Genomic DNA, 26,425 nt, shown 5'->3' on the forward strand with positions numbered 1-26,425 from the left:
TCCATGTGAATCAGCAGATTGCAACCAGTGAGCTCTACATGGAACTGAATGTTGGCTTCAATGCATTGGAAATGGTGGTGGCAACATTGGAGTATCTCAGAACTCGCACCAGGTGCTCACAAATGCACTTGCAGGAGCAGAAGGAACATTATATGCAGGTTTTTCATAATTGTGAGCCAGTACAAGGATGAAGATGACATTTTTCCTGGGTTTCATCCTGTGGTGACAAGACATGCTGTTACCACAACTAGATACAGTGTGAACAGCAGTTCATGGAGTGGCGACATGTGAATTCACCATCAAAGAAAAAGTTCAAGTCTCATCCTTCAGCAGGCAAGGTGATGTGTGCTGGCTTTGGGGATAAGAAAAGAGTGATCCTTCCGAATTTCTGGAAATCTGGACAAACTGTCAACGCTGACCACTAGTCATGTCACTTGAATCTCATCTCTTACTGAATGTTATGTTTACTAGCACTGCTAGGGAAATAGTTGGTCTCATACGTTTGCAGTTGTGCCAGCTGGAGGGCCTTTGTCCAGAATGGAGGAAAGGCCAGTTTTTTGTGAACTGTCAGGCTGCTGTTTGTCTGCCTTGCAGCATAAATGTCAATTTCACGTGATTTTCCCATATAATCAGGAGAAATGAGTATATTAAATTTCATGATCATAACTCAAAAGGTCGCTTGACAATTGGGTGGTAAACAATGAAGGGATAATGCCCTTTTAGTGACATCTGATGGAAAGTTCAAATGCGTTGCTTTTCTAGGATGAGGTAGCTCTTAATGAGTGAAGTCTGCTAAGATTCTGCCTCATTTGAAAAATGGAAACTAATCACCTATCTGTTACAGATGTTACATCTGTATTCTTTTTCCTTTCCTGATACAGTACAAGTAGCTGCATATGCTTCTGTGAGTTTTTGTTTTGTTTGAGGATTTTTTTTTGTTGAACTTTGAACCTAAGCCTACTATTTAATGTATTTATGTATTTAAACAAAGGGGAAAAGTTTTTAAATTTGGGATATTGATTTTACCATCCTTTCAAAGGGTCGTATGAAACAACACAGATAATCTCAGTAGTCAGAACATACTGGAGCCTCTCTCAAAGCTGTCTGATCTTTATCTACAGATAATTGATAGTTTTTTAAAGAACCTTTCTTAATATGATACTTATGAGTAAATACAATTACAAAAGCAATTATTCAGTAATAAACAGAGTGTTTATGTTGGTAATGATATAAAAACAGAGTGAATAAATATAAATTCTGCAATCCTAAAAGAAACTAAAATTATTTTAGGGTGATTGGTAGTCCAAATTAGGAATTGCATCAACACGACATTGATTAATATTAAATTCTTGTGGTAAATAGAGCTGAAAACCACATGTGTCCACAACTGTTCATTTTGCACTTCCTCTGCTGAATTTTGATTGAAGGACCAGAAGAAAACTTAATGGCTGGGAGCAAATGGGACATGAAAAACTTAAGTTCATAAGCATATGGTTCTTGTAGACAAATATATATATCCTTTTCTGCACTGCTTTTTACCAATTTATAGTTTAAGTTCCCTTCATACAATGCATGAAACTGCAGAAATACAGTATTTGTGTTCTCCTTGTTTGAACTTATTTTCTTGAATAAAAATTGGTATGCTGCTTAGAAGCTGTCTGACAGAGCCTTTGAGCTCAAAACTTGTTCGCTCTTTCCAAATTCATCTACTGACATAGTACTGGAGGAAATAGCATTGCAACCCTGTACCACTGGGGGAACCTAATGGCAGTAAAATGTAATTTAATTTATACAGAAACTGAAGTAAAACAGGTTTTACCCACACAGTCACTGTCTGACACACAGTCACCAAAAGGTGAGTATCTTAAGAAGTCTGCCCTGCATCCAGGCACCAGGGCAGGTGTTCTGAGGCAGCCCATTGGCAGCTGAGCTCCACAACACTTCTGCCCAGCCGCAGTTGCAGTGGTGCAGAGGTCAAGGGACACATCTGTATTCTTCTTAGACTGGTGACTGTGCACAGTTTTTTGCTATGCCTTTTTGTACCCTTGCTGATGCTGTTTTTCCTGTTCTGCCTCTGTTGAAGCATCAGAAGTCTTCAATGTTCTTTATCTTCAGATAACTACATCCTGTCAAAGTGACCTGCATGTTCGGGTCTTGTTCACCTTCTAAACTGGGTGTTATTAACACAGCCTATAGACATTCTGCATAAATCATGGTGGATTTCACTTACCTTGTACCTTAGATTATCACTAGTAATACTGCATTGTAGCTGGAACCTTTAAAACCATGTACATATTAGAAATTATATCTAAAATCCAGTAGAAATATCACTGTTTTTCAAAAATAGCAATTGAGGATAACGAAAACAGTGAATGGAATACAATACTAAAATACAGCTAGTCAAGGAATCTGAACTGTACAACATGTTTCTCAAAAGGCACTTGCATTTCTAAGAAAACATCTGTTTTCCATATCCTTTCTAATTTATTGAAACAGAAATGTGGGGCAAAATAATGATGTCTGTCCTGGTTGATGCATTGTTTTGATATATTTTGCTTTTCAGTACTGAATTATCTAATACGTCTGTGCTCAGAAGGATTTTGTTTTACATTAACCAAACAAAAAAAGAAGTGCAGTGCTGACTGTAGTAAAGTACATGACACATTGTGATAGACACTAGGAGATTCTGAATGAAATGTGCTTAGAATAACTACTATTTCTCCAAATCTTCTTAGCAGTTTTTCAGGTGTTATTCCAATACATTTGCCTGGCGTGTTGCAGTTTTGTATATTTGTGATGTTAGATCAGATTTGAATGGGTGAAATAGGAATCAAGATCAACTTAATTTTATTTTTACTTATTTATTTTTACTAAATAGTGACATTAACTTGAAGAACTGCTTGGAAAAAGTTCATTCACATCTATTTGTGGTATAAATAACTGCTTACAAACAGAGCAATTGAAAGCTGAGAGTAATGTTTATTTCCAGAACATGTAGAATAAAATTATTTAAGAAAAGTGTATACAGATATAACCCAGAGAAGTGCAAGATGATGCAGATGCTTTTGCTGAGTGATACTCAGGATGTTTTCATGAAAGATAAACATATTTACTCTGAAAAATCTTGATTGCCCCCTAAGGACACCTTCTGCCTATTTGACAGCAATTAAAATGAATGATCACATGTTGATATTTGTTAAAATTCACTAGAGAGCAGTACATCCTCTATATGTTTTTAAAAAGGAGAAGATAGACTGATATTCTCAGCATAAATTTGCTAATTCTTCTGCTAACTCAGAATGTTTCAATCCAGATGTTCTTAGACCATTTATTTTATTTTATTTTTTGAAAAATCTCCTTTTGTCTGCTTAATTAAATTCTCCGTTGACATGGTAAAATAACTTCCAGACAAAGGAAAATCTTCCTTATTTTTATGGTGAGGAAGCAAAGTATTAGGCTACCCTCTAACAATAAATATTCTGAAAGAAGAGAATTTTAAGTTGTGGTTACAATGAAACCTGCTAAATCAGAAAAGTAAGACGTCATAGAGAATCCTATAGCTTTCTTATTTAGCTGTGTATATTTCTAATGCAGGGCATCTGGAGGGACTAAGGTCAGCTGCAGACCTATGCAAATTGGAAAGAGATGAGTTCTGTACTGAAAGGACGTTGTCTCTTCCTTCCTGATGTCCTGTTATAGTGTTTGTAAGCCTCCATTTTTGAAAGAATATGGAAAAATCACATGAAAGCGGCAGTATCTTCCAAGCAGCTTCTATAAAATCACATACAAATGTTGATTTCACATCCTAATTTAACTTGCACTAATTGGTTCATAATAGTATTAATAACAGCTGGGAAAAGGCACACTTGACAGCAGCTGAAAATGGAGCATCTAGAGGCAATAAAGTCCTCTTAAATCTAAGATCAAATTTTGTTACATATAGAAAGGCACCTGGTAGTGACTTCCAGGTCACTCAGTAATGTGACCACCAATTAGCCTATAGGTCAATTATTGTACTTCCTCTGTACTCATTGTAAGGTTGTATTATCTGAATGACTTCAGTCTCTCAACTGATCCTCCTTGTTATTTTTTTATTTACTGAAAATGCGTAGCATCCAGAAATGATTTTAGAAGTGAAATGGAATGATATTAATTAGTTGATATTGAAAGGATTAAATTGTGTAAATATTATTCAGTTATAAAATACGTCTCACAGAAACGTATGTTAAACTAACGGCCATTTTTTGGTTTCTACTAGTTTTCCACTAAGTTTATTACCTCAGTTTTTATTTTTAATGTCAAGAGTTTTAGTGGCCTGCGTTGACTGTTTTGAGACTTACAATAAATGAGAACAGTTTTAGCTATTTGGAAGTTTCTAAAAGTTTCTAAAGACTGAGAATGTTTACATTCTGTCAGATAATACGATAATGTTTTATAATGATGTAGACAGGTTCTTTCTATTTAATAGTTCCTACCCATGTTGCCTTTTATAAGGAGTGAATTTCATTTATTGAGTTTCTTTCAGGACTGGGTTTTCTTCAGATAGTTTCTTTGTAGCTCAGGGTTTCACACTATGGACCTAATAGCTGGAGAAAGTGATTTTTATTTTATTTTATTTTTATTTATTTTTTCAGAGGAAGGCTTGGAGTATCTGAATAATCTTTGTCTCTCTCTACAAAAGGAAGAAGTTGAATTTATTTAAGGGTTAGCCAATACCTCTGGTGTTTTTTGAAGCAGACAGCCAAAACGCTTTCAGCACTTTAGGGTGATGATTCCTGTTCAGGCACAAGTGAGCAGTGCAAGTCTAAGTTACCACCTTATGCTGCTAAATTTGATTTTTAAAGTTGGTAATAGTGAAAATCCTTCTTTGGTATACTATTTAATCTTGTGGATAATCCCAGTACATTACACTAAAGTCAAGGAAGGTAGATGGGGCAAAAACTACTGTTACTGGGCTAGAAGAGAACATTCAGATTAGTTTTACCAGTATGAGTTAATTCTTTGTTTGGATTGTGAAGAGCACTGAAATAAAACATGCAGGATCCTAATGAGCTGTAGAATAAAGTCAATATTTTCTTTCTCTTCTAGTGAAGGAAGACCTTCCCCCAGAGTGGAACTGCTTCATAACATAGATCCCATGTTTGTGGATGACTACCCATGTGAGTATGCCACTGGTATAGACTCATAAAACATACAGACTATCTTTGCAATACTCCTTGTTTCCCTTAAGTAAAGTATTTCCTTCTAGGTGAAACAGCATATTGTAGTATGCCATTTTCTTTTCGATAAAGCATTTCGTTTTAAAATACAGAAACATCATACCCTAGGTAAATCCTTACTGAACCATGACCAATGCACGCTTCCCGTTTTGCAGAGCTCTGAAGCACTGCTGAGTAATGAATACAGTACTTTGTGACATGGAGTTGTTCAGGAGCAGCCATGTGCCTGAGGTGCACAGCAAGGCAGACAGCCAAAACAAACCACCAAATCCTGTCTTCAGTGCTCCAGACTGGCAGGTAGCTCCCAATGAAATGCTCAGCCAGGCATATCTTGATGTGTCTATTTGAAGTGATCATACTGTTAACCTTGCAAATGGAAAACCTGAGATCGTGAGAAGCTTAGAAGTTCCAAGTTTTGTGTTTGCTATTGTTCCATAATCACATGAGTTAAATATTTAATGCTAGTCACATAAATTGGAACTTAACTTTGCCAGTTCCATAGCTTTTTGGACACAGTCTGTTTTATGATTTAACACGATTGGTTTACTAAGGACTACAGACTTTTCAAGCAGATTTTTTTCAAACAGAACATTGGAACAGGTCCTTTCCAGTGCTTTTATAGCATTTCTGTATTGCATTAAATGAAGAAGTAAATCCAGTCATAGGAATAGTAGTCCAGTGGGAACTGTGATCTATTACTTGCATGAGAGATACAAGTTTTGCTGTGGTAACAGGAAGGAAAGTGGCAAGGTGGCCTGCAAGGCACATCTGTTTCTGCAATGCTTTTCTGAGATGGAGAAACAACGTGCACAACTAATGTTGTCTGTATGATACTGCCTGAAGATAATTCCTACATACTGATGAAATTAAAGCATAGCTACTCCAATTTCCCTTCAAAGAATCCTCAGTGAGTTGTAGTGTCCCTGTAAAATGCTATGCCATGGTGTGTTCTGAGGTATACCTCAGAGACCATCATTTCCATGTGGGAGCTGCTGTTATTGAGCACAGCTGAGGTGTTTAAATAGCCAGCTTCCTGCTTTAAATATAAAGGGGATGAGAAGAGGAAGTTTTCAGGAGCCTAAGCTCAGGAAATACTCCCACAGATTGTTTCCATGAAGCAATACACTGATGATTCTTTACTGTACACAACATCCAGCATGCCTTTACTTGATGTGTGTGTTTGTTGCATGAGATTTGAGCACAGAACAAGGCAGCTGGGCAGAAGATGTAGTAAATTGTACTTTATTCTGAATGAGGTGTGACTTTCAACTATCAGGAATGGAGGGAGGGGAGTATGTACCTGTAAATTCATAATATTTTTATATGCTATTTAAAAACTGGAGTAATGAGAAACAATATGTAAATCTCCACCTGCAAGTCCTTGTGCACCCTGTATGGTGTAAGTGTCCAATCTTCTGACTTGCCTGGGCCTCGCTGAATAAAGAGGAATTGTCTTAGCTTGCATATACACGAGTTGCTCTGAAAGTAATGCCTCCTATTTATCACAACGGAAAACAGAACCTGTATAAAGACCACAATAAAGCAGTTTGCTAGAGCAAATTCTCAGCTGCAAAACACTACTACCATTAGCTATGCATTTTTAACAGTGATTAACAGGAGCCTGCATACTACACCTTAAAAATCTGCAACGGTGCTTGTGATCTACTGTTGTTCACATCCACTGTTTGGTCTCCATAAGCATTCAGCAAGCACTGATGAATGTCAGTGGATGCCATTTTTTGTGCATGTAGGAATTCAGTACAACCCTTTGCTTCATATGAGTTTTCGTGCTAGATGCCATTTTGTACTGCTCCTCTGCTGCTGTCTGTCAGGAAACCAAATGTCAAGATACTATTAAGCATAATCAAGGAAAGCTTACAGGAGGTTGAGGATTATCAGGAGAGTACTGATCATTGTAGTTATGCACACACAGGGAATTAAGTTATTGTTCTACGGGTGCTAATTAGTCCGAACTCTTGAGTATTTTTGCATACAGTGTGTGCATTCTTTCTATATATGTTATCTAATGAGTGCATCTATCTTCATCTCTAAATAAACTGATAGTGTGTATTTTTAGTCGAGTGAATCAGGGGATGTCCTATGTAATTCTCAGATTTTTTGTCTGAAACAGGAAAACTGAATTGTGATCTAATCATATTTTTAAGGACAGACTTTTTTTTCAGGGAAGAATTTGTGCAGAAGACAAATCAGTGTTAATAGTTACAACAGGGCTTTCAGCAGAATATTAAATTTAAGGCTGAATATACTATCTTGATTACAGAGGTAACAAAGTCTTTGCTGCTGTGGTGTTAGAACTAACTTTGACCTGTGAGTTTATCACTTGTGGGTAAGATCATACAGCTTGTCAAGTTCTTAGTCTGGGTGTTGTTACCTAACATCCGGGCATCAGCCTTTGCTATTGCAATAGGTTGGTGGATCTAATCAGCAGCTACTTGCCTGTGTTTTAGAACTTCTATCTAGTGGCAAATATAATAGCCCCGTGGTATTCTTGTATCAAAGTACTGTATTTCATTCCTATTAACACTAAATAATTTAAGAAGCAAAACACTGTAAACTATTTCATCCTCAGTTTCATTTTATAAAGCAGTGCTGGCAGTCCTTATATTACTGTCTGTTTCAAGTTGTTACCTTCTTAATTCAAGACTTTCTTAATTGAAATGTAAAACTTCAGAGTGGTCTAAAACATATTGCAGTCTTTTAAACTTTTTTTTTTTTTTTTTTTTTTTTTCTCATTTGTCTTTATCTGTGTTAAAAAGGAGTTCCTATTCCTGACTGCAGATTTTCCCTCAGGCGATGTCTTACCTGTAGCAGCCCAGTGGAATGGTCAGATTGAAAATAATCCATTCTCTCTGAACTGACCTGGTTTACAGTTCATAAAAATTGTGATGTTTCAACAGAATGAAAAACTGGGAGTGAAATCTCCAAAAAGTAGTACTGATAGGGTATGGGGATTTTGACAACTTTGTAGTGAGGCCTATGTGGTATATTGACATAATATTGACAAAATGACCAGCCTGTCTTTTGTTTTCTCCTATCCTTTCTTCTTCCTGAGGGGAATCTGGAAATGACATGACAACAGGGTGAGGCTTCTGCTGGATCAGCTTTCAACCTGAGGCATGGGTGGGGTGAATAAGGAGCAGATTTACACTAAAGCAGCTATCTGAGTAAATTTACCCAGTAACTGTATGACTAGAAGCAGATGGGATTGTGTGTTTAGTGACAGACAGAGGGAATGGCCACAGAACATGGACACCAGATTAGCTCAAGTCACCCTCTCCTTTGAGTGACTCATATAGCCATGCTATGAAGAATATCAGATACTGATTCAAATTTTAATTGCTATTTTTTCTTCCTTGGGATACACTTTGGATACTTAACATAATGCTCATTTTGGTACAAAGGAAGGGAGGGAAATAAATTTCCAGGGAAAGATGAGTCTGGTTTTCATTTAGCTTCGGAGCTATCAACCTTGAGGTTTCTATTTCATAATATGTGGAAAAAGTGATCCAGCAGGTTTCTGTTGGAGAAATCCTTCACTTGGGCTGTTCCCCATTCACAGCCACGTGGCCCTGATGATTGTTTTGCATCAGTTCTAGTACTAGTCAAGTGCCTCCACAGGCCAATTGAACATGCATACCTTGAGTGGGAAACATTGTTTTCCTCTTCACTTGGGTTGAATCAGCTGCTCACTGAATGTCTTGATGGGTGCCAGTGGAAGGTGGGGTGAGGAGAGCTGTGCAATTAAAAGTGGAGAGCTAGAGCCAGTCCTCCTAGCTGGCAGCTAGTACCTCCTCAGCTGGCATCTGGCTGTTCCTGGCACCAGAGCCTCAGGGAAAACTGCGTGGGCTGCACCCTTTTGTTGGACTTTGCTGTGCTAAACCAGTCTGCTGAGCTGTGCATGTGGAGATAGACCTTGTCTGCTTGGAGCAGTTGCTCTTTTCGCTCCTTGCTGAAAGTCATCATTTTTGTTTCTCATTCATTATCCAGTTATTTCATTAAAAACAAAAAAACAAAAAAATACACCCACAAAACATGCCTCAATCACATGGTAATTTACTATAGAGTTCGCAGTTCCATAGAGGCAGGACATTGGTATGAAAGACTTACAGTCTTCCAGGTTTCTGTCTGAAACAGTCACATTTTCTGTTACGACTTCAGTAGGAAATTAAGAAAATTAAAACCAGAAAGCTAGAATTATGTTCAAACAGTATCATTTTCTCTGTAATAAATTGTTTAAGAAATCTCAAATAAAATATGTAAGTAACTGAAAAGTTGCATAAATCAAAATCTGATTTTCATCCATTGGAAGAAAGAAACAAAATTGTTTTACCACATTTTTGTAACGTCATCTTTTTTTTCTTTCTTTCTTATAAAAAGCCAAGTTGTTGATGGCTTGGCAGCTGTAAGGATGATGTCAGCTCCTCCATTGTGAAATATCTGCTTTTTTTTAGATAGTCTTATGGCATTCAATCAATTTCTGGTGATTCAGCTGAATTAAAAACCAACTGGATTTAAATCTAAATTCCCCTAACTGCTAAACCGAACATATTCCTGGCCACAGCATCATTTCGAGTAGGTCTGTCTTGAAGCCGTATTGAAACTTTATAACCCACAGAAAGCAGTTTTATTTTGAGAATCAGAACTAAATGACATGGTGAAAGAAAATGCGCACTTCATTTCAGAGCTGTTAATAAGAATCTGTCAGTACGTACTGTATTATTTTTTAATCTGACTTATTAATGAATTCAATAGATTTTACAAAGTCTTATAGACTACATATGTAGAATCAATTTCTCTTCAAAAAGCAATTTAAATCTTTAAGTCACAGTGGTGTATTCAAAATAAATATGTTGTTGGGTGGGGCTGTTTTGGGCTGAAAAAACTTTCACCTTCCTTTCAAATTCCAGACCTAACCATAAAGTGGAACATCAAAGGCATTATAAAACTGTAGGCTACTAATTGTAGACAATTTATTTTGAAGATATCTATACACAGAGGCTGACATCCAAGACAGAAAGCTTGTAAAAACATTCTGTGACTTTTCTCTAAGCTTTGATTCATTTTCTCAATGCAAATAAAACTTTACATTGCTCTCCTTGACATTTGGAGAAAGGCATTACCTCATATATTGCACTATTAATTGCCAAAATAAATGATTGCTTATAAAGAGCTAAATCTACTCTGTGCAGAATGAACATATGATATATTACTATAGAGAAACCATTTTGTTTCTGGGACTGATATGCCATTCTTCGGCATTAAAATTACATTGTAATGGCTGCAGCATTATATATTATATCTATACATATACCAAAATGATTAATCTTGATTAAGTAATAGACATTCCAGGCTCCTTCAGGCCCCATTTATTACTTACAGCGTCCAGGTGAAAGATGATTCCTAAGGCTTTTCTGGTCAGAAGTGAGTTCTTCTCAAATTTTAATACTGATGATCTAGCTTTCTTAGAACTATGAAAAGAAGGGAAAAGAAAAACAATCTCTGGTAATGGAGTTATTCAGCAACAGAAGTGTAAAACAGGCATAGGTATGCATGGATGAATATGCTCTTTGGGCTTTTTGTTGGAAAAATGTACTACCAAATCTCTACTAGGCTAAGACACAGAAATCATTCTTGTTGAATCAGGATATGAAGAAGTAACTGGTAGATGACTGGGCTTACATTATGATAACTGGAATGGGAAAGTGATCAAGAATGGGGAAAAGATGCACTACATCTCTCAATTTCCATCTCTCTGCAAAGTTAAACAGTCCATATGCTGACCATCTGGAATCTGTCATCTTTTCATTACAAGTAAATCATACATTCAAATGATTCTGTGTGTTTGCATAACATAGGAGTTGCCAACATGTGACCCTGAATCTGTGCATGGCATTCAGCAGCTTCACTTCGTGCTTTCATGTGGGTCTGACAGTTCTGGGTAGAACTCAACCCCACTTGCTGATAGGAAACCATAGTTCCAGCCAACTCACCACTGTTCAGATCAGATGAATAGTGCTTTCTCTTTGTCTACTGTTTATATGCATTTTCTGTTGTGTAGCTCTTTTGGAGGTGTCTCTTGGGAAGTTTGGCCTTTGGTTGTACACTGACATATTAGTATATAAGTATAGTATAGTGTAGTGTAGTATAGTATAGTATAGTTGCACTTTTGGTGAGTCTTATAAGTAATTATTCCATGTTTCCTTTGAGATGTAGGTGATCACCTTTAGAATTTAGAACTGGTAGGTCACTTGATTAAGTGTCCAATACCAATATGATGGCTGGGATTCAGGCATTTGTTACTACTGCTTTTTTATGCTCTTTTATGTCCAATACCTACTTGAACATAACACTGTTTATTTATGTTTTTGTTGCTCTTGACTTATATGCTCCATTTTTCAATGAAATATCTCTGAGCTGGACATATAAAGTTTCAATTGTACACATTATATTAATATCAAATTATGGACTGTTCAATTTTCTTTGTTATTAGAAGTGCTGTCTTCTTGTAACACAAGTGGGTTTGTATGTTTCACAGAGAAGGCCATCTCAACAAGACATCTGATGTCTTACCACACTTCATAAATACTATTCCATGATTTTCAAACTGTTTCCTGGAGGGAAATTTATTATTATTATTTTTTTTTTCATATTTTCCCAGGAAAAATGAAAGTTAAGCGCTTCATTTTGCTATCTCTCATTTTTTTATGTTTTATCTTGTAGGCTGTATTAATCTGTTTGCTGTTATTTAGAATAACTTTAATGTTTCTATTCTCTAATTGTGTAAGAAGGCAATAACGTTGACAAGTGCTTTACACTTGATTTTCTTGGTGATACTTCTTACTACTGTTACTAATTCTGAATGTTTTTTAAGATACAGTCTTAATCTGTTGTAAAAATGGAGGTGAAGAGTGCTTTGAAACAAGAGCATTTTAATATGCTTACTATTGTTGAAATTAATTTTAGAAGGGTATACAGTTTACAAGAGTCTGTGCTTGGTATTCTCATATAAATCTTTTATCTGGAATAAAAAATTGCCATAAGAAAACTGAAATTAGAAGGGTTAGTTTGAAACTATTTTTTTCACAACATTTAGCTAAGTGGATTAAGGCGTGCGAACTTCACTGTGTGAGTCTGTCTGTGGCACAAACCTGTGTCTCATCATCATGACATTATGGGTGTCTGAGGCCTTGGCTATTCCTCAAATGCTTTTATTTTAATAATGTAACAGAAAGACTCAGAGTTTTGAAGAAAACTCATTATTGCTATAAAGCAGCAAAAGGTCACCAAATGTCTTTCCTTAGTGAAGTAGCAAAAGCCATTATTTTTTTAGTAATTCATTGTCACAGTGCAGGTTGGAGGAGCCCTTGACATTTGCAGTTTCCTTATTGAGGTGAAATGATTGATTCATACATCAAAGTTCAAAAAAAGAGAAATTGGTTAAAAGTATATGTTGCAAAGGCCTTGTTAGCCCAGAGACCAATCTGAATTTCAAGATAACCGTAGCAGACTTGTTATCCCTTTTTGCACATTCTCATCTTTCTCATGGACTCTCACAAGTAGCCTGTTAATTAAGGCATCTTGCCTATGAACATGTCCATAATGTTGTTGTAGACTTAGAAATAACCGCGAAGATCTTGCACTGCTCACATGTTGATGGAATCTCTTTCTTTTCATGAAGAGGGAAAATACTCCCTAAGTAGGTAGTGTTATTCAATGCTATCTTGCAGCGGTTAAACTTTAAAATTTCATTTCTTTGAGATTTTTTTGAAGTGCTTCATAAGACAGTACGGGTAAAGCGCTATGACCTGACTATAGGCCTGTTGATATGAGAAAAAACAATGCTTATGCAAAAGCAGTCCGATCACAAGCAGGATGCTCTTGTATATACTTCCATTAATACAGTCCATATAACTTGCTTGGGCTCAGAATGTTTCTTCTTCAATAAGGTCGGACTGGTACTTGCGCATTTAATTTTTTCCATAGTTTGTTTTGTTTTGTATTATAGCTCCCTGTACTTTTTTTTTTCTGAAAAAGACTGTATTACAAGTGTAATAGAGGAGGTGTTGATCAGGACTTTAACATATATATATCTTCTGAGACATGTAGTAAGATTTTAATTCAGGCTTTATTGTGGATGGTGATGACTGTGGTATCACAGTAAGCATCCATAAGTTTTTTTTTCTGTTTCCTCCATTTGCTCCTTCTTATTTCTTCACCTCTTTGGTAAATTCCTGTCATAGAGAAAGGAGTTTTATATTCAGTGAATTCAGAGAAAAATAAATAGTTAAGTTTCTTACAATCATATATCCTGTGAAGTAATAGGTTAAACATTTATGGCATTACCTCTTATTCCTTAGTTAGGTCCCAAAATTTGCAGTATTTTAAAAATTAGTCTAAAAACATTCTTCTTAAAAGCTGAATTCTCACCAGGAGGCTTTAAAAGTTCCCTGCATTTTGTGGAAGGTATTTCAAACACTAAAATTCACTGAAGTGATCAACAAAGTCCTTTGCAGAGAACCAAACTGGTCAGATCCACGCTTTTAGCCAGAATTGATCATATCCCACTTGACCAGCCTGAGTGCATTTGATCCCAGGGCCCAATCAGTAATAGGAGCAACGTGTGTTCTAGTTATCCCAAGACAGCAATATGCATTTTGCCAGAGGAAGTGAGAGGATTTCTGAAAATTTTCCCTGCAGTTTGCTTTTGCTTGCATTTCACTGTGAAAACTAAGCAACAATCAGCTTCTGAGAATCCAGTCTAGCAAGAGGTAATTTTTTGTCATTAAGTTTCCGTCATATATTTTTAATATAATGCTCAAGATTTTCAATGTATCACCACCTAGGAAGTTCCTAATGCATCTGTGAGAAACACATCACAAAGTTTTATCTTTAGGAACAAGTAAGAGTTGAAATTGCTGCAAATGTACTTAGTACCCAAACACAAATATTTTTTTAATTCTGTGTTATAGAGAGGGACATGCATGTTTTTCATCAGCTGCTGGTGCTTAATACAAGACTCTGATAATTCTTGTACTGCTTTACAGTGCAGGGTAGGCCAGCACAAGGTGAGTCTCCTTCTCTTGAGAAACATATGTTACAGACCTAGTTGCACATCTGCAAAATGGAAAAGTGCGTTGTATTTAAAACTGATTTTGCCTAGGTCATCCTTATCTATTTTTATGCAAAACATTCATGCTGCTGTAACATGAAAAGAGGAGAGAAATACTCTCTTCCCCTCTGATTCCTTTTTTTGCAGGTGAGTGGTTAGTTCATCTGGGTAGTTTAGATAAGTATTGAAATTATATGGCTACATTAGAAACAGTCAGGTTTTTCAGATAGTTGGAAGAGAATGTATTACGTGTTCATTGACAGAAATGAAATATGTAGTATTCTTGCTTCTCTTAGTACCATAGCCATTGCCTAGTGTGTATATTGGGTAATTAGATAAAAGCTTGATTCACATTTGCTGTATTATTTAGTGAAATTTAGAAACAGAAAAAAAATTAATGTAAAGCAAGTTGTGTTTAATCCAAAAGTATAAAATAAATTCAAACAGAACAGAGATCCAATGCCAGCTTGTATTTTTGAAACAGTCCATAGATTTGTACTTCTTCTGTTACGTGTGCAGCTGTATGGTGTGAAGAGTACAGTTTTCCAATTGCTAAAAGGACATTCACTACAAGCTGATGATGTTCTTACGTTCCTATAAGAGGATGTCTTGTCACCTTCTGTCTGTTCTCCCCAGAACTAGCTACTTCCTTACTGGAACATACTGAAAGAGATCTTGATTTAATTTCCAGTTAACATTCTGTTTTTGTGATGTAAGGTAAAGTTTCTAATTCAGCATTGGATTTGTAGAATGATTGTTTAAGCACCAAACCAGACTGCCTGCAAATCAAAACCACCCTATTCTTACAAAATGTTTTGCATCTGTGGGTGCTAGAAAAACATGCTGATCATTAAGTTAAAATTTAGGAGACAGTTAAGGTAAGAATCTGATTTACATGGTGTATGCACTAAATTTCTATAAATTCTTATATAAATTTGAAGCTTTATGTATGAATTTGGTATGAGTGAAATTGACATTACCCAAACCCATCTAAATACCCCATTACCATCTTAAATGCTTGCTTTCTCTTACATCAAAGTAAGTATTTCCATGTATTGTATGATGCATGAAACTTCTACATATTTTCTGTTTCACATCTTGAAATTTCATGCAGTCTGTTCAGGATAAATTCATGTTGAAAGGAAAATCACAGTTCAAAACCCTTTTTATCAGCCAGGAATATTTGGGGCAGGAACTTGGGTCCCTAAAATACCAATGCTGGACTGGATCTTTTAGAAATGAAAGACAATCTCTCATTCTGTCAGGTGCATCCTCATGTGAATCTAACGCTTTGCTTTCAGATTCCCTTTATTAAAACTATATATTAAATTGGCCTGAGCCTTCTCTTTTATTTCCAGCTCACTGAAAAAAATAAGTGAGTTCATCATTAAATTGGCATCTTTTTCTAATTGCTGTAGTGGACAAAAATAATGTATATAGCCTGTATTTGTGTGGAGTTTTGAGTGTGACCTTTCTCCAGTAGGGAGGAAGCTATTGGACAGTTGGAAAAATATTATCCAATAAAAGTCCTAAGATGTGATTATGGGAAGCAGTTCTGACCACAGAGAAGAGTTATAATGTGGCTTCCTGAGTTGTACTGCTATGGAGTTACAGTTTGTTTCTCCACTTTTTATTTCTCTTACTGATGGCACACTCCTATAAATATCCAATTGTTTGGGTGCCTGCTATCTGAAGACGGGCTTTTTTCTGTTGTGTTGGGTGAAGTGTTCTCTGTTTAGAGGGCATCATGTAAATGCTTCAAATCCTGACAAAAGATTCAGATGATTTATATTAGAAAAGAAGGCATGATGTGAAAAGCTTTGGATTCATTTTGATGGAGAGAGCAGAGAATGGTACTGTTGCTGTTTATGTAGCAATATATAGGGGCTATTGAATATAATACAGATTTATTGCGTCATTAAAGCAGTATGTTGATTTTAAACATTGAAGTGAACATACTGGAAAATTTCCTCTCTCTGTTTGAGTTTCACATATAAGTGGTTTTTGGTTTGTGAGTCCCAGACTTCTGTCTGGGGATCTCCTCTGTGGTTTTTATAGACTACTAATCAGATCACAAGAGGCAAGAAGGCATATGCATTGCCTTACTATGAAAATAATATGAGTTATTGTTTGTTGGTTTTAATTTCTAGTGGTAAAAGCCTGTGTGTCTTTTCCCCAGTATTTTGTTAAATTGTTAAGCACATTTCTACTCTATAATGCACTGAGATGTTCACTTCTCTCTAGCAGAAGCATTTTTACCAAGTAAAGAAACTGCTTTTTAGTCACTCAGTATTTTAGAGTATAATCTTAACATAATACTAAAAAGGGAAAAAAAAAATGTTGAAATTGATATTGCAAGATAAAAGTACCTTTTGAAATCTCATCTTCCTGGAGTGACTGACTTAAGTCATTTAACAAACTGTATGGACAAGATGTTTTAAATGCAGTATATATTTTAGTCATATGCAGAGACTCCACTGTTCTCAAAAGCTGAGAAAGGGCAATAATGTAAGTGTTAGTTTCTTCAGCACAGTAGTTTCTCCTCTTCTGGCTGATTGATGAGGCTTTGTTATATATGTGATCCTTGCTCTAAAGGCATAGTTGGTAGAATCTGTTGTATGTATCACACTTGTATCTCAGTATGTATCTCTCCAGGTTGTGTTGGCAGAAAATATGTCTGATCTGACTCTAGGGAACCTGCTTTAGCAGGGGTGTTGGATGTGATGATTCCCAGAGTTCCCTTCCAACCCCTATAATTCTGTGATTCTGTGTTCTTTGTGGATCCTTTCCAAACTGGGATCCTCTGAGTTTAATTCTATGTCTGCAAGCGCAAGTACCACCCAGTGTGCGTAATCATCCTGAGAGAGACACACAAGACTCTCTTGCAGTGCTGTCCTATGTAGTACCTACAAACAAAATGAGCTTTCTTTTATCATGCAACAGCAGCAGACCAAAAAGTCAGAGAGGTGCTGTAGCCATTCTGATAGCAGTAAGTTGAGATGCTATTAGGAGAAGGTTTTACAAAGTCATACAAAACTATGGAAATATTCCCTGGTGACTTTGGTGGCTGGAAAAAAAAAAATAAAAAAAAAATAAATATATAGATAGATAGATAGATAGATAGATAGATAGATAGATAGATAGATAGATAGATATAGATATATAGATATATATATATATATATAAATTTATATATATATACATATATATATGAATATATATATATAAATTTATATATATATATATATACATACATATATATATATATATATATATATATATAAATGCATTTCAGGATGTAGACAAGATTGTTAAGAGAATGTTGTCTGGTCTAGCTGGAATATGGATATTACTAGGAACAGAAAAGTACTGCTCAGGCAAATAATTCTGTAACTTACCCAGTGTTTCAGCATGTTTGAGTTTTTCTTATTGTGGGTGTGTGCTGCGTAGTATTGCCATTTGGAGTTGTAAGTGACATCTAGTCAGTGGTTGAAGAGGTCGGGTCCAGGTCCAGACCATAGTTGCATTGAATATATCAACAGACAAAACTATTCAGCCTGTGTGTTGCCTTGGTATATCCTGTGTCAGTTAGGGATCTGATTAACGTGACTGCATTTGGCTCAGCATCACACAAGATGGAAAAAGCCTTCTTTTGCTCATGCAGAGGAAGGAAGGATCTTGTCCTTGCAGTTCCTTATTTTATGTGAATTTAGGGTTGTTATTTCACACATGCACCACTTTATCTGTGTTAAATATCATTGCCTGTTTTAGCACCCCCTCATCCGGTTTCACAAGGATCTTCTGTTATTCTTTTCAGTTGCCTTTTAATAACTTCTTATACTCCGCAAACTTTGTAATAACACGGACAGCCTGGAAGGTTGGGCAGAGAGGAACCTTACAAGGTTCAACAAGGGCGACCATAGAGTCCTGCACCTGGAGAGGAATAACTGAATTTATCAGTGTGGATTACGGGCTGTCGTGCTGGAAAGATTTCCGCAAAGAACATAAATATCCTGGACCTCAGGTTGGTGATGGGCCAGTAGTGTGCCCTTGTGGCCGAGAAGGCCAGTGGTATCCTGGAGTACATTAGGAAAAAGTATGACCAACAGATTGAGGAAGTTCTTCTGCCGCTGCTATTCTGCCCTAATGAGGCCACATCTGAAGTACTGCGTCCATTTCTGAGCTTCCCATTCCAAGAAAGATAAGAAGCTACTGGACAGAATCCAGTGAAGATAGAGATCCTTCTCTTGTGGCATCCAGCCCTTAAAGGAGGCTTCTGATTATACTGGCACAAAGGTGGAACACAGGAAGTTCCTTACAAGCAAGAGAAGGAACTTCTTTGAGTATTTTAAAAGACTGTAACAGGCTGCCCAGAGAAGTTGTAGAGTTTCCTTATTTGAATAAATTCAGCCTGGACGCCCTCCTGTGCAATATGCTATAGGGAACCTGCTTTTGCAAGGGTTTGCATTGATCTCCAAAGGTCTCTTCCAACCCCTACAATGTTGTGATTGTGCAATCTCAGTTTTCACTCCCCAAGGTCATTTGGAATGTATCTTAACAGCATGAGCCCCAGCACGAATTCCTTCAGTACTCCAGTGTTGTTTCGAATGTGAAAATAAAACTTTGTTTCCTGTTTTATTAGATGCCACCTAATTGATGTGATGACCTTTGCTCTTATCTCATGGCTAATCAATGCATTTGTCCGGAGCCTTTTGGAACTCAAGCTATGCTTTATTTGCCTGATCTTCATTGTAAAGAGCAGACAGATTTCTTCAAAATGATTAATGTTATCTTCTCTTCTTATGACAAGTCTTAGCTTTAACATTCTCTACCTTTTCCACTTTCCTTAAATAATTCATACAGCATAAGAAGTAAGCTTTTGGTCTGTGTGGATCCTGTTTATTTGTTATTTAAATCCTGAAATGGAATAACCAAATAAATGATAGAAGGAGTTGCATTGCCAGAAAATGCTCTACTGAAACAAGTTTTGAGAACTACAGAGAGAATGTTTTAGTTACAAACAGAACACCTGGAAGCAATATAGATTGTAAACTGTGAAGGTTTCTGTAGATGCAAGTTCTAAACTATGTAGATACCCATGTTGTATAATACACATATATACCTGTGTGACAAGGTGATGATCATATATTCCCTGCATATGGTTGAATTTCTTATTATATACAGAAAATTGATATAGAGGATGCTGTTACTCTTCTGTTTATCAATTCCTTGGCACAATATAGCTAACTACTTTAGTTTTTGCTTTACTGATGAAGAATTGACTCTATGAGTTTCTTTTGCATCTATTATCAGTAAAGGGCCTGGATTGTATGTAGGTGCTTATACATGAAAGCTTCTGTTACTGTGTGGTATATTGGAAAATTGTAGGGATGTGGACTCTGCAAACTGGCACTTGTGTGGGTTGTTTAGATTACTTTTAGCAGGGCTCTGTTTCCCAAGTAGTTAACATTTATTTGTCTGTATCCAATACCCTGTATTTTCTCCTTACATTCTAGCATCATAGACCATAGTGTACAGAAATGTAGTGTGCTTCATAGTAACATTATTTAAACCTCCAAATTTTGTGGTTGGTCTCTTGCTAAATGGTATGTTAGAGAGAATTCTCTGCTCTGTGGTCTTTTACCAACCAAGAGAACTTCTTAATCTCCACATGGGTAGTTTTTGTAATCTAAATCACATATTGAAGGCAGAATATTCTATTTTTATGTGTACTATTTCTGTCTCTGCATTTTAGATTTTTACCAATTGAGTTGGTGTCATTGTCAGAGGGAAAAAGGAGAGCTATGGGAATGCTTATTGAATTTCTACAAGTATCATGCTTATGCATATGAGTAAAATATATTTCTGTATATTTATTCACTTTTTTATATTTCAGATGGAAATTTACATGCAATCTTCTTCCTTTTCATGACCAACAATTAGAGAGGAAATTCTAAATTAATATACTCTTCTATAAATTTACTAAATGTAGTGAAATGTTTGCAACAAATACACATATTAGACAAAGCTAAAGAAGTAGAAAGTTCAGAGTTCAATCTTTTTGCCTTGCAAATGTATGTGGTGCAGGTGGTGACTTCTGGGAAATTTTTTCTTTTTCCTTTTTTTTTTTTTTTTTAGCAGATTATACCCATTGAGTATCTGAAATATTTTCATTGTAAAGTAGAAATAATGTTTATTTTTAATCTATTTAATATTTAATATATATCTAAATAATATTTGATAGTATTTTTTTAGTGGCTACTCTTGACTGAATATTAAATGTTTAATGAAATATCAGTGGTATCAATGAAACCTATCATGAGACTTAGAAAACATACAGATTTGATTTACAGACTTCTGATAAGACACTTGAAGTTGTAAAATTTAGTAAAACTGGATCAGCCCTTCTTTTTTAACTGCCAAATGTCATCACAGGCATCAATTGGTCAAAGTTACTTTTGTGTACCGTAATAGTAGAAGAACTGAAAATAACTAGAGGGTATGCTAGAAATGTTCTGTGGTGTGTATGTGTTTCTGAGACTACAGCTAAACCTGAATCTGAGTCATATATACTCAACAAAAATTTCAAGCCCTGCTGTTAAGTACACATGGTGATTAATGTAACAAAAGGGATTGCATAAATCTACTTTGATGTAACCCTTCCTTTTGTAAACAAAATACTTTCTTTGCCCTGAATCTAATTTAATTTTGTAATCTTGTATATAATTAGTGGGGAAAAAAAATCTCTCTTGCTTCTATTTCTATCCTATTTCCAACAGTAGCTATTGTGTAAGAAACAGTGTATGAGTGAAAGTACATAAAGATATATCTACTGTATATCCTGACAACCTGCAGCAAACTAGTGGAGCTCCAGACTATTATGCTGTATTTTGGTCTTTAATAATCCTTAGTAGACTTTTCTTGCAGTTTTTGAACATTTCTTTATCCCTCAACACATGTAAATTTTTGGCATCCACAACATCCTTTGGAAAGGAGTTCCAGTGTTGAGTTGTGTTTTTGATGAGGAAGTACATCCTATTGTTTGTTTTGAATGAGCTGCCTCATGATTTATTTGGTGCTCTATGTTATGAGAGACTAGTATTCCTTCCGTATTCAATCTGTGATTACTACCTTGTGTCACATTTCTGTGCTGTTTCTCTTTCGGGATGAAAGTCCTATTTATGTAGTCACTCATACAATCATTCCATCATAGGTTTAATCTGGCATAGTACCATGTCTCTGAGCACCACATCCAAACGGCTCTTAAACACATCCAGGGACAGCGACTCAACCACCTCCACGGGGAGCCTATTCCAGTGCTTAACTATCCTTTCTGTAAAGGAGTGTTTCCTAATGTCCAACCTAAACTTACCTGGGTGCAACTTGAAGCCATTTTCCCTCATTCGGTCACCTGTCACCAGTGAGAAAAAAGACTTGTCCCACTCTCACTGTAAGCACCCTTCAAATACTGGAAGAGGGCGATAAGTTCTCCCCTCAGCCTCCTTTTACCCAGACTAAACAGCCCCAGATCCCTCAGCCTCTCCTCATAGGGTTGATTTTCCAAGCCCTTAAAGAGCCTTGTTGCCCGTTGTTTGTCAGACAGGATCTACCGTTCATAAACCCATACTGACTAGGCCTGATCCCCTGGCTGACCTTTAATTGGTCCATGATGGTTCCTGAGATTATCCGTTCTATAACTTTCCTGGACACCAAGGTGAGACTGATGGGCCTGTAGCTGCCAGGATCATTTTTCCAACCCTTTTTGAAGATGGGCGTCACATTTGCCAGCCTCCAATCTACCGGGACAATCCAAGTCAGCCAAGACTGCAGACAAATGATGGAGAGTGGTTTGGCAACCACATCCGCCAACTCCCTCAGCACTCTAGGGTGCAATTCATCCGGCCCCATGGACTTGAAAACATTCAGCTTTTGAAGCAGGTCCAAAACTATCTCATTGTGGATCATGCAGGGCTTATTTTTTCCCCCTCCCCATCTACCAGCGAAGGGGGCTCTGTTCCCAGGGAATTGCAAGTGTTACTATTGAAGACCAAGGCCAAGAAGGTATTAAGTACCTCAGCCTTATCCTGATCCCTGGTAACCAAGTTGCCCTCAGCATCTAACAAAAGGATGGAGATTTTCCCTAGCCTTCCTCTTGCTGTTTATGTGTTTATAAAAATATTTACTGTTCTTCTTTACCTTAGCAACCAAGCTCAGTTCTAGCTGCGCTTTGGCTTCCCTAGTTTTCTCCCTGCACAGCTTCACTGCATACCTGTAATCCTCATAAGTAGTTTGCTCACTCTTCAGAGACCATAGGCTTTCTTTTTGTTCTTGTTCTTTTCCTCATCAATAAATTTTGCTCAGACATAATATTATATAAAACATTCTCAGTGCTAAGTTGTGGTAAAAGCATTTCCTAGTTCAGAATTAGTTTGGTTTTGTCACCCATATTTTTGCAAGGTATATTTAAAATGCAGTCTTCCATACTGTTTATTTGAAGTATTTTAAATCATTTATATTGTGCATTGCTATGGCTTCACACACTGTAACATTCAGAAGCATATTCTCCGTGCTAAACCTTCAGATAAAAAATGTAGGCTTTAATAATCTTGCTGTTAGACCGCGTAATTTTGAGATGTAATGTTTAAAAAGCATAGCTGTATTTTTTGATCTGCTAAATGTCCTTCGCTGCACTTTTTAAACAAGTGAAAGGCAAAGATGAGTTTTCCCATTAGCAAACAGTATGACAGAATAATATGTGGTGTAATGATGTGGAAAAGCAGCCAATATAAATCTTCAAACTGTTGTTATCTGATAGGAGCATCACATGACTGCATGAGACTTTTATGTTCCGGAAAAGATTATTTGTGTTATTTTTACAATTTTTTCTCTTGTTTATGTGGTATTTTTTTGAAGGGGGTGAGGATGGGTTCTTTTTTGTTTCCATCAACTTCAGTATTTCATGATGTAAGCTAAGCTCAGCCCTCCTTAATCTGTGCATGCAAATTCTAAACATGTCTTCTAGTCTTATTTACGTGGGAACACTATACAAATCTGATGTAAACAGAGAATTTGGGTACTTACAAAAAATGTTTATTAAGAGAAAACTAATTAATGGTCTGAAGCCCAGTAATAAAACAGAAACTTAGCAGGATCTTCACAAACAAAAAACAAACAAACAAACAAACAAACAAAAAAGATAAATTACATCCAATCATTTCCTTTCTAAATGTTTGGTTTCTGTATTCTGCCTGATATATATTTGCCCCATTATGATTTACCAAATTCCCTCTTTTCAGATTCCTCTAGTATTACTTCTGATACTGGATTGCATGTGATCATTGCACCTCTCATGAATTTCTCTTTTTGTTTAAGATGCAGAAATCTGTCAGCTGAGTCCTTCAAATTCCCCAAATTGGTTGAAAATATCTCTTGAAAAATGATATAAGTCCATAATCCGTTTCTGTCCTATCCTCATGTCTTGTTTCTATTCCGATTACAGACTTGCTCTTTGATAGTCCTTTTGTAAGTAGGTGTCAGCTGGTTGAATTGTTGTAAAATTATTAGATTTTTTGTAAACATGGCTTTCTTATGAAAGCCAATATGGAAGATGGCTGAAGGTTTGGATCCTCCAGGATTGTCTAAATCCCTCCTTGTTTCAGTATGGAACTTGTCTCCTCATCCCTAGTGTATACATATTAATTTTTAATTCTGAGCTACTTCATATAAAGAACATACAAATATTCCTTTTGAGAAGGAATCAGTGCATAGTTAATGTTTGAGAATTTGCTGCAGTTCTGGATTATGGGGTCACACCATAAGCTAGTTTTTCTACCAAAGACTACATGAAGACATGCTTCACAGTGTTCTGTCATAGCAGCTGACAGATATGGTTCTGTCTGAATGTAGCCCGTCATTACATAGAGTCCACTCTCTTGTTTGTGTGGATACAAGTTGAGACCTAGCTTGCTTTCTGGAGTGATATAACAGAAATAACAGTAATAGCACTTATCTTCTAAGTCCTATGAATAATTTAGCATCTACAGTTCCTAGAGTTCTTATATTCATAATATGAGATAAACATATGATATCTGTATATGAGATGAGTCCTGTTATCTGGATGCAGGAGTAACTTTCTCTGTAGGTAATCAAATCACTTTTGGGGCTGCAGTTTAATTTCCAAGAATTAAGCATCTCCACTTAATTTTAGCATTGATCTTTGTATGTACATACAACAAATTCTGTATGCAATGTGTAGAAGTAAATTAATGATACTGCTTTGCTTTCCGTCTGAATCCTAAACGTAACCTCATGTATAATCTATGTATATAACTTAGTTTACTATTTCATTAAGGTCTTGGCATTGACAACAGGACATCTTCACCACAGATCAATTCTTTTTCATGGGATAATACACTTTTCAATATCTCCATGCATGCAGCAATCCGTCATGGAAAATGGAAGTTACTAACTGGATACCCAGGTAACAGCTCTTTCTTGTACACAGTGTTGTATCTTCCCCCATCTCAAACAGTTTTATTCTATTTACTGTATCACCATTTCTTTTACTTATTCTGCTAGTATTTCAGGATTTTGGTCAGATGCATGAATCTAGGAGGGCCATTCTAAAATCCAGTCATATTCTTTCATTTTGCAAGTAGGTTTGACACAGTTAACCTCTTCAGCACTGGAAAATCTATCAAGAAGAAAGTCCATGAAATTATTTGATTTGAAATTCAGCAACATGCAAGTTTTTGAATCTCAGTTGTGCAAGGTTTTGGGGTTTTTTTTGTACAAATATTACTTATGTATAGGTAGTCTTGGAGTAGAGAGATTCTGGTGCTGGGCTAACAATGCAGCTCAGTCACTGACCAGTGATTTATCAGGGGGACCTGGTGATTTCCTCATTTACAGTATAACTCTGCCTCTCCATTGCTGCTTTATATCTGGGAATTAACAATCTGTTCCTCTTTCCGTAGGCTGTGGTCATTGGTTCCCTCCACCATCTTTGTTGAATGGGTCACAGATTCAGTCATATGATCCACCAACGAAGAGACTTTGGCTATTTGATATTGTTCATGATCCTGAAGAGAAATACGAGTTGTCTGAAAAATATCCTCATGTGGTGAAAAAGCTGCTCTCACGGCTTCAGTACTATTATAGACGTTCAGTGCCTGTGTTCTATCCTGATGAGGATCCCCAGTGTGATCCAGCAGCAACGGGGGTCTGGGGTCCTTGGGCATAGTGTACAACACTGTCTACTCTAGAACATGTCTGCAGTGGTGTTTGATTTATGGACTTCAGAATCCTTGTCACATCTGTCTTACCTTGTTACACTATTGCACATTGTGAATTCATTATTCACTTGTTCTTTAGGAGTACTTCTTACTCCTAAAATACAGTCCGATCTCATTTCAGTCCTTCCCACTGTCTCCTTCCCAGTTATTCTTTGTGAAAAATTGATTATTATAAATCAAATTATAAATCTGTTGTTCAAGCATTCTTTTTTAACATTATGCCCTTAAAGCAGAAAGTAAAATGTTTCTTCCTTCTCTGGAAGGGATGATGTTTGTTAAAAGCTGCAGTGAGTCATGGCAGCAGAAACCTTTAGAATTCTCCTGTGGAATAAACAGATTGTTTCATGTTTACCCAGGAGACAAATTCTATTGAAAGCTGTTACACTACCCATTAAAAAACAAACAAATAAAAAATACATCAGTTGACATTACAATCTTTGCCTTTAACATACTCCTCATTCTAGAAAAGGCAACAGGAAGAATTCTGAGAGTAAGAAAAAGCCCTCAGCCTCTGATAATACAGCAAAATCTTGAATTCCTGTTCATTGTTAACACATCAAACTGGGGAAGAGAATGGTGTTCAGCTAGAAGGCAGACCTGGCAGTCAGAAAGGCCTTGACAGGCTAAAGAAAAAGTTAAACCAAAAAAGTTATGAAGTTCAAGAGAAGGCGTGTATTGCAACTGATGTAGAATAACCCTATGCAGGATCATGTTTGGATCTGACTAGACTGAAAGCATTTCTGTGAAGGAGAACCTGGGTGTTCTACTGGACGATAAACTGA

General features: G+C 36.4%; 1 protein-coding gene across 2 annotated transcripts in view; it reads left to right on the forward strand.

Annotated features, from left to right (window-relative positions):
* ARSB (arylsulfatase B) overlaps positions 1–26,077 on the forward strand; it is a 61,431-nt gene extending 35,354 nt beyond the window's left edge. The window contains exons 6-8 of one of the 2 annotated variants that reach the window (XM_015848644.3): positions 5,089–5,159; positions 24,701–24,829; positions 25,326–26,077. In XM_015848644.3, coding sequence (XP_015704130.1) covers positions 5,089–5,159; positions 24,701–24,829; positions 25,326–25,591 — 466 coding nt within the window. In that variant the 3' untranslated portion in view covers positions 25,592–26,077. Of the gene's footprint in view, positions 1–5,088; positions 5,160–18,166; positions 18,993–24,700; positions 24,830–25,325 lie in introns of those variants that run through there. The other variant, XM_032441325.2, reaches the window with a different exon arrangement.
* Positions 26,078–26,425: the final 348 nt, after the last annotated feature.

Source organism: Coturnix japonica, chromosome Z (assembly GCF_054131305.1).
Source record: "Coturnix japonica strain WE chromosome Z, WE-NBRP24, whole genome shotgun sequence".
Classification (NCBI taxonomy): Eukaryota; Metazoa; Chordata; class Aves; order Galliformes; family Phasianidae; genus Coturnix; species Coturnix japonica.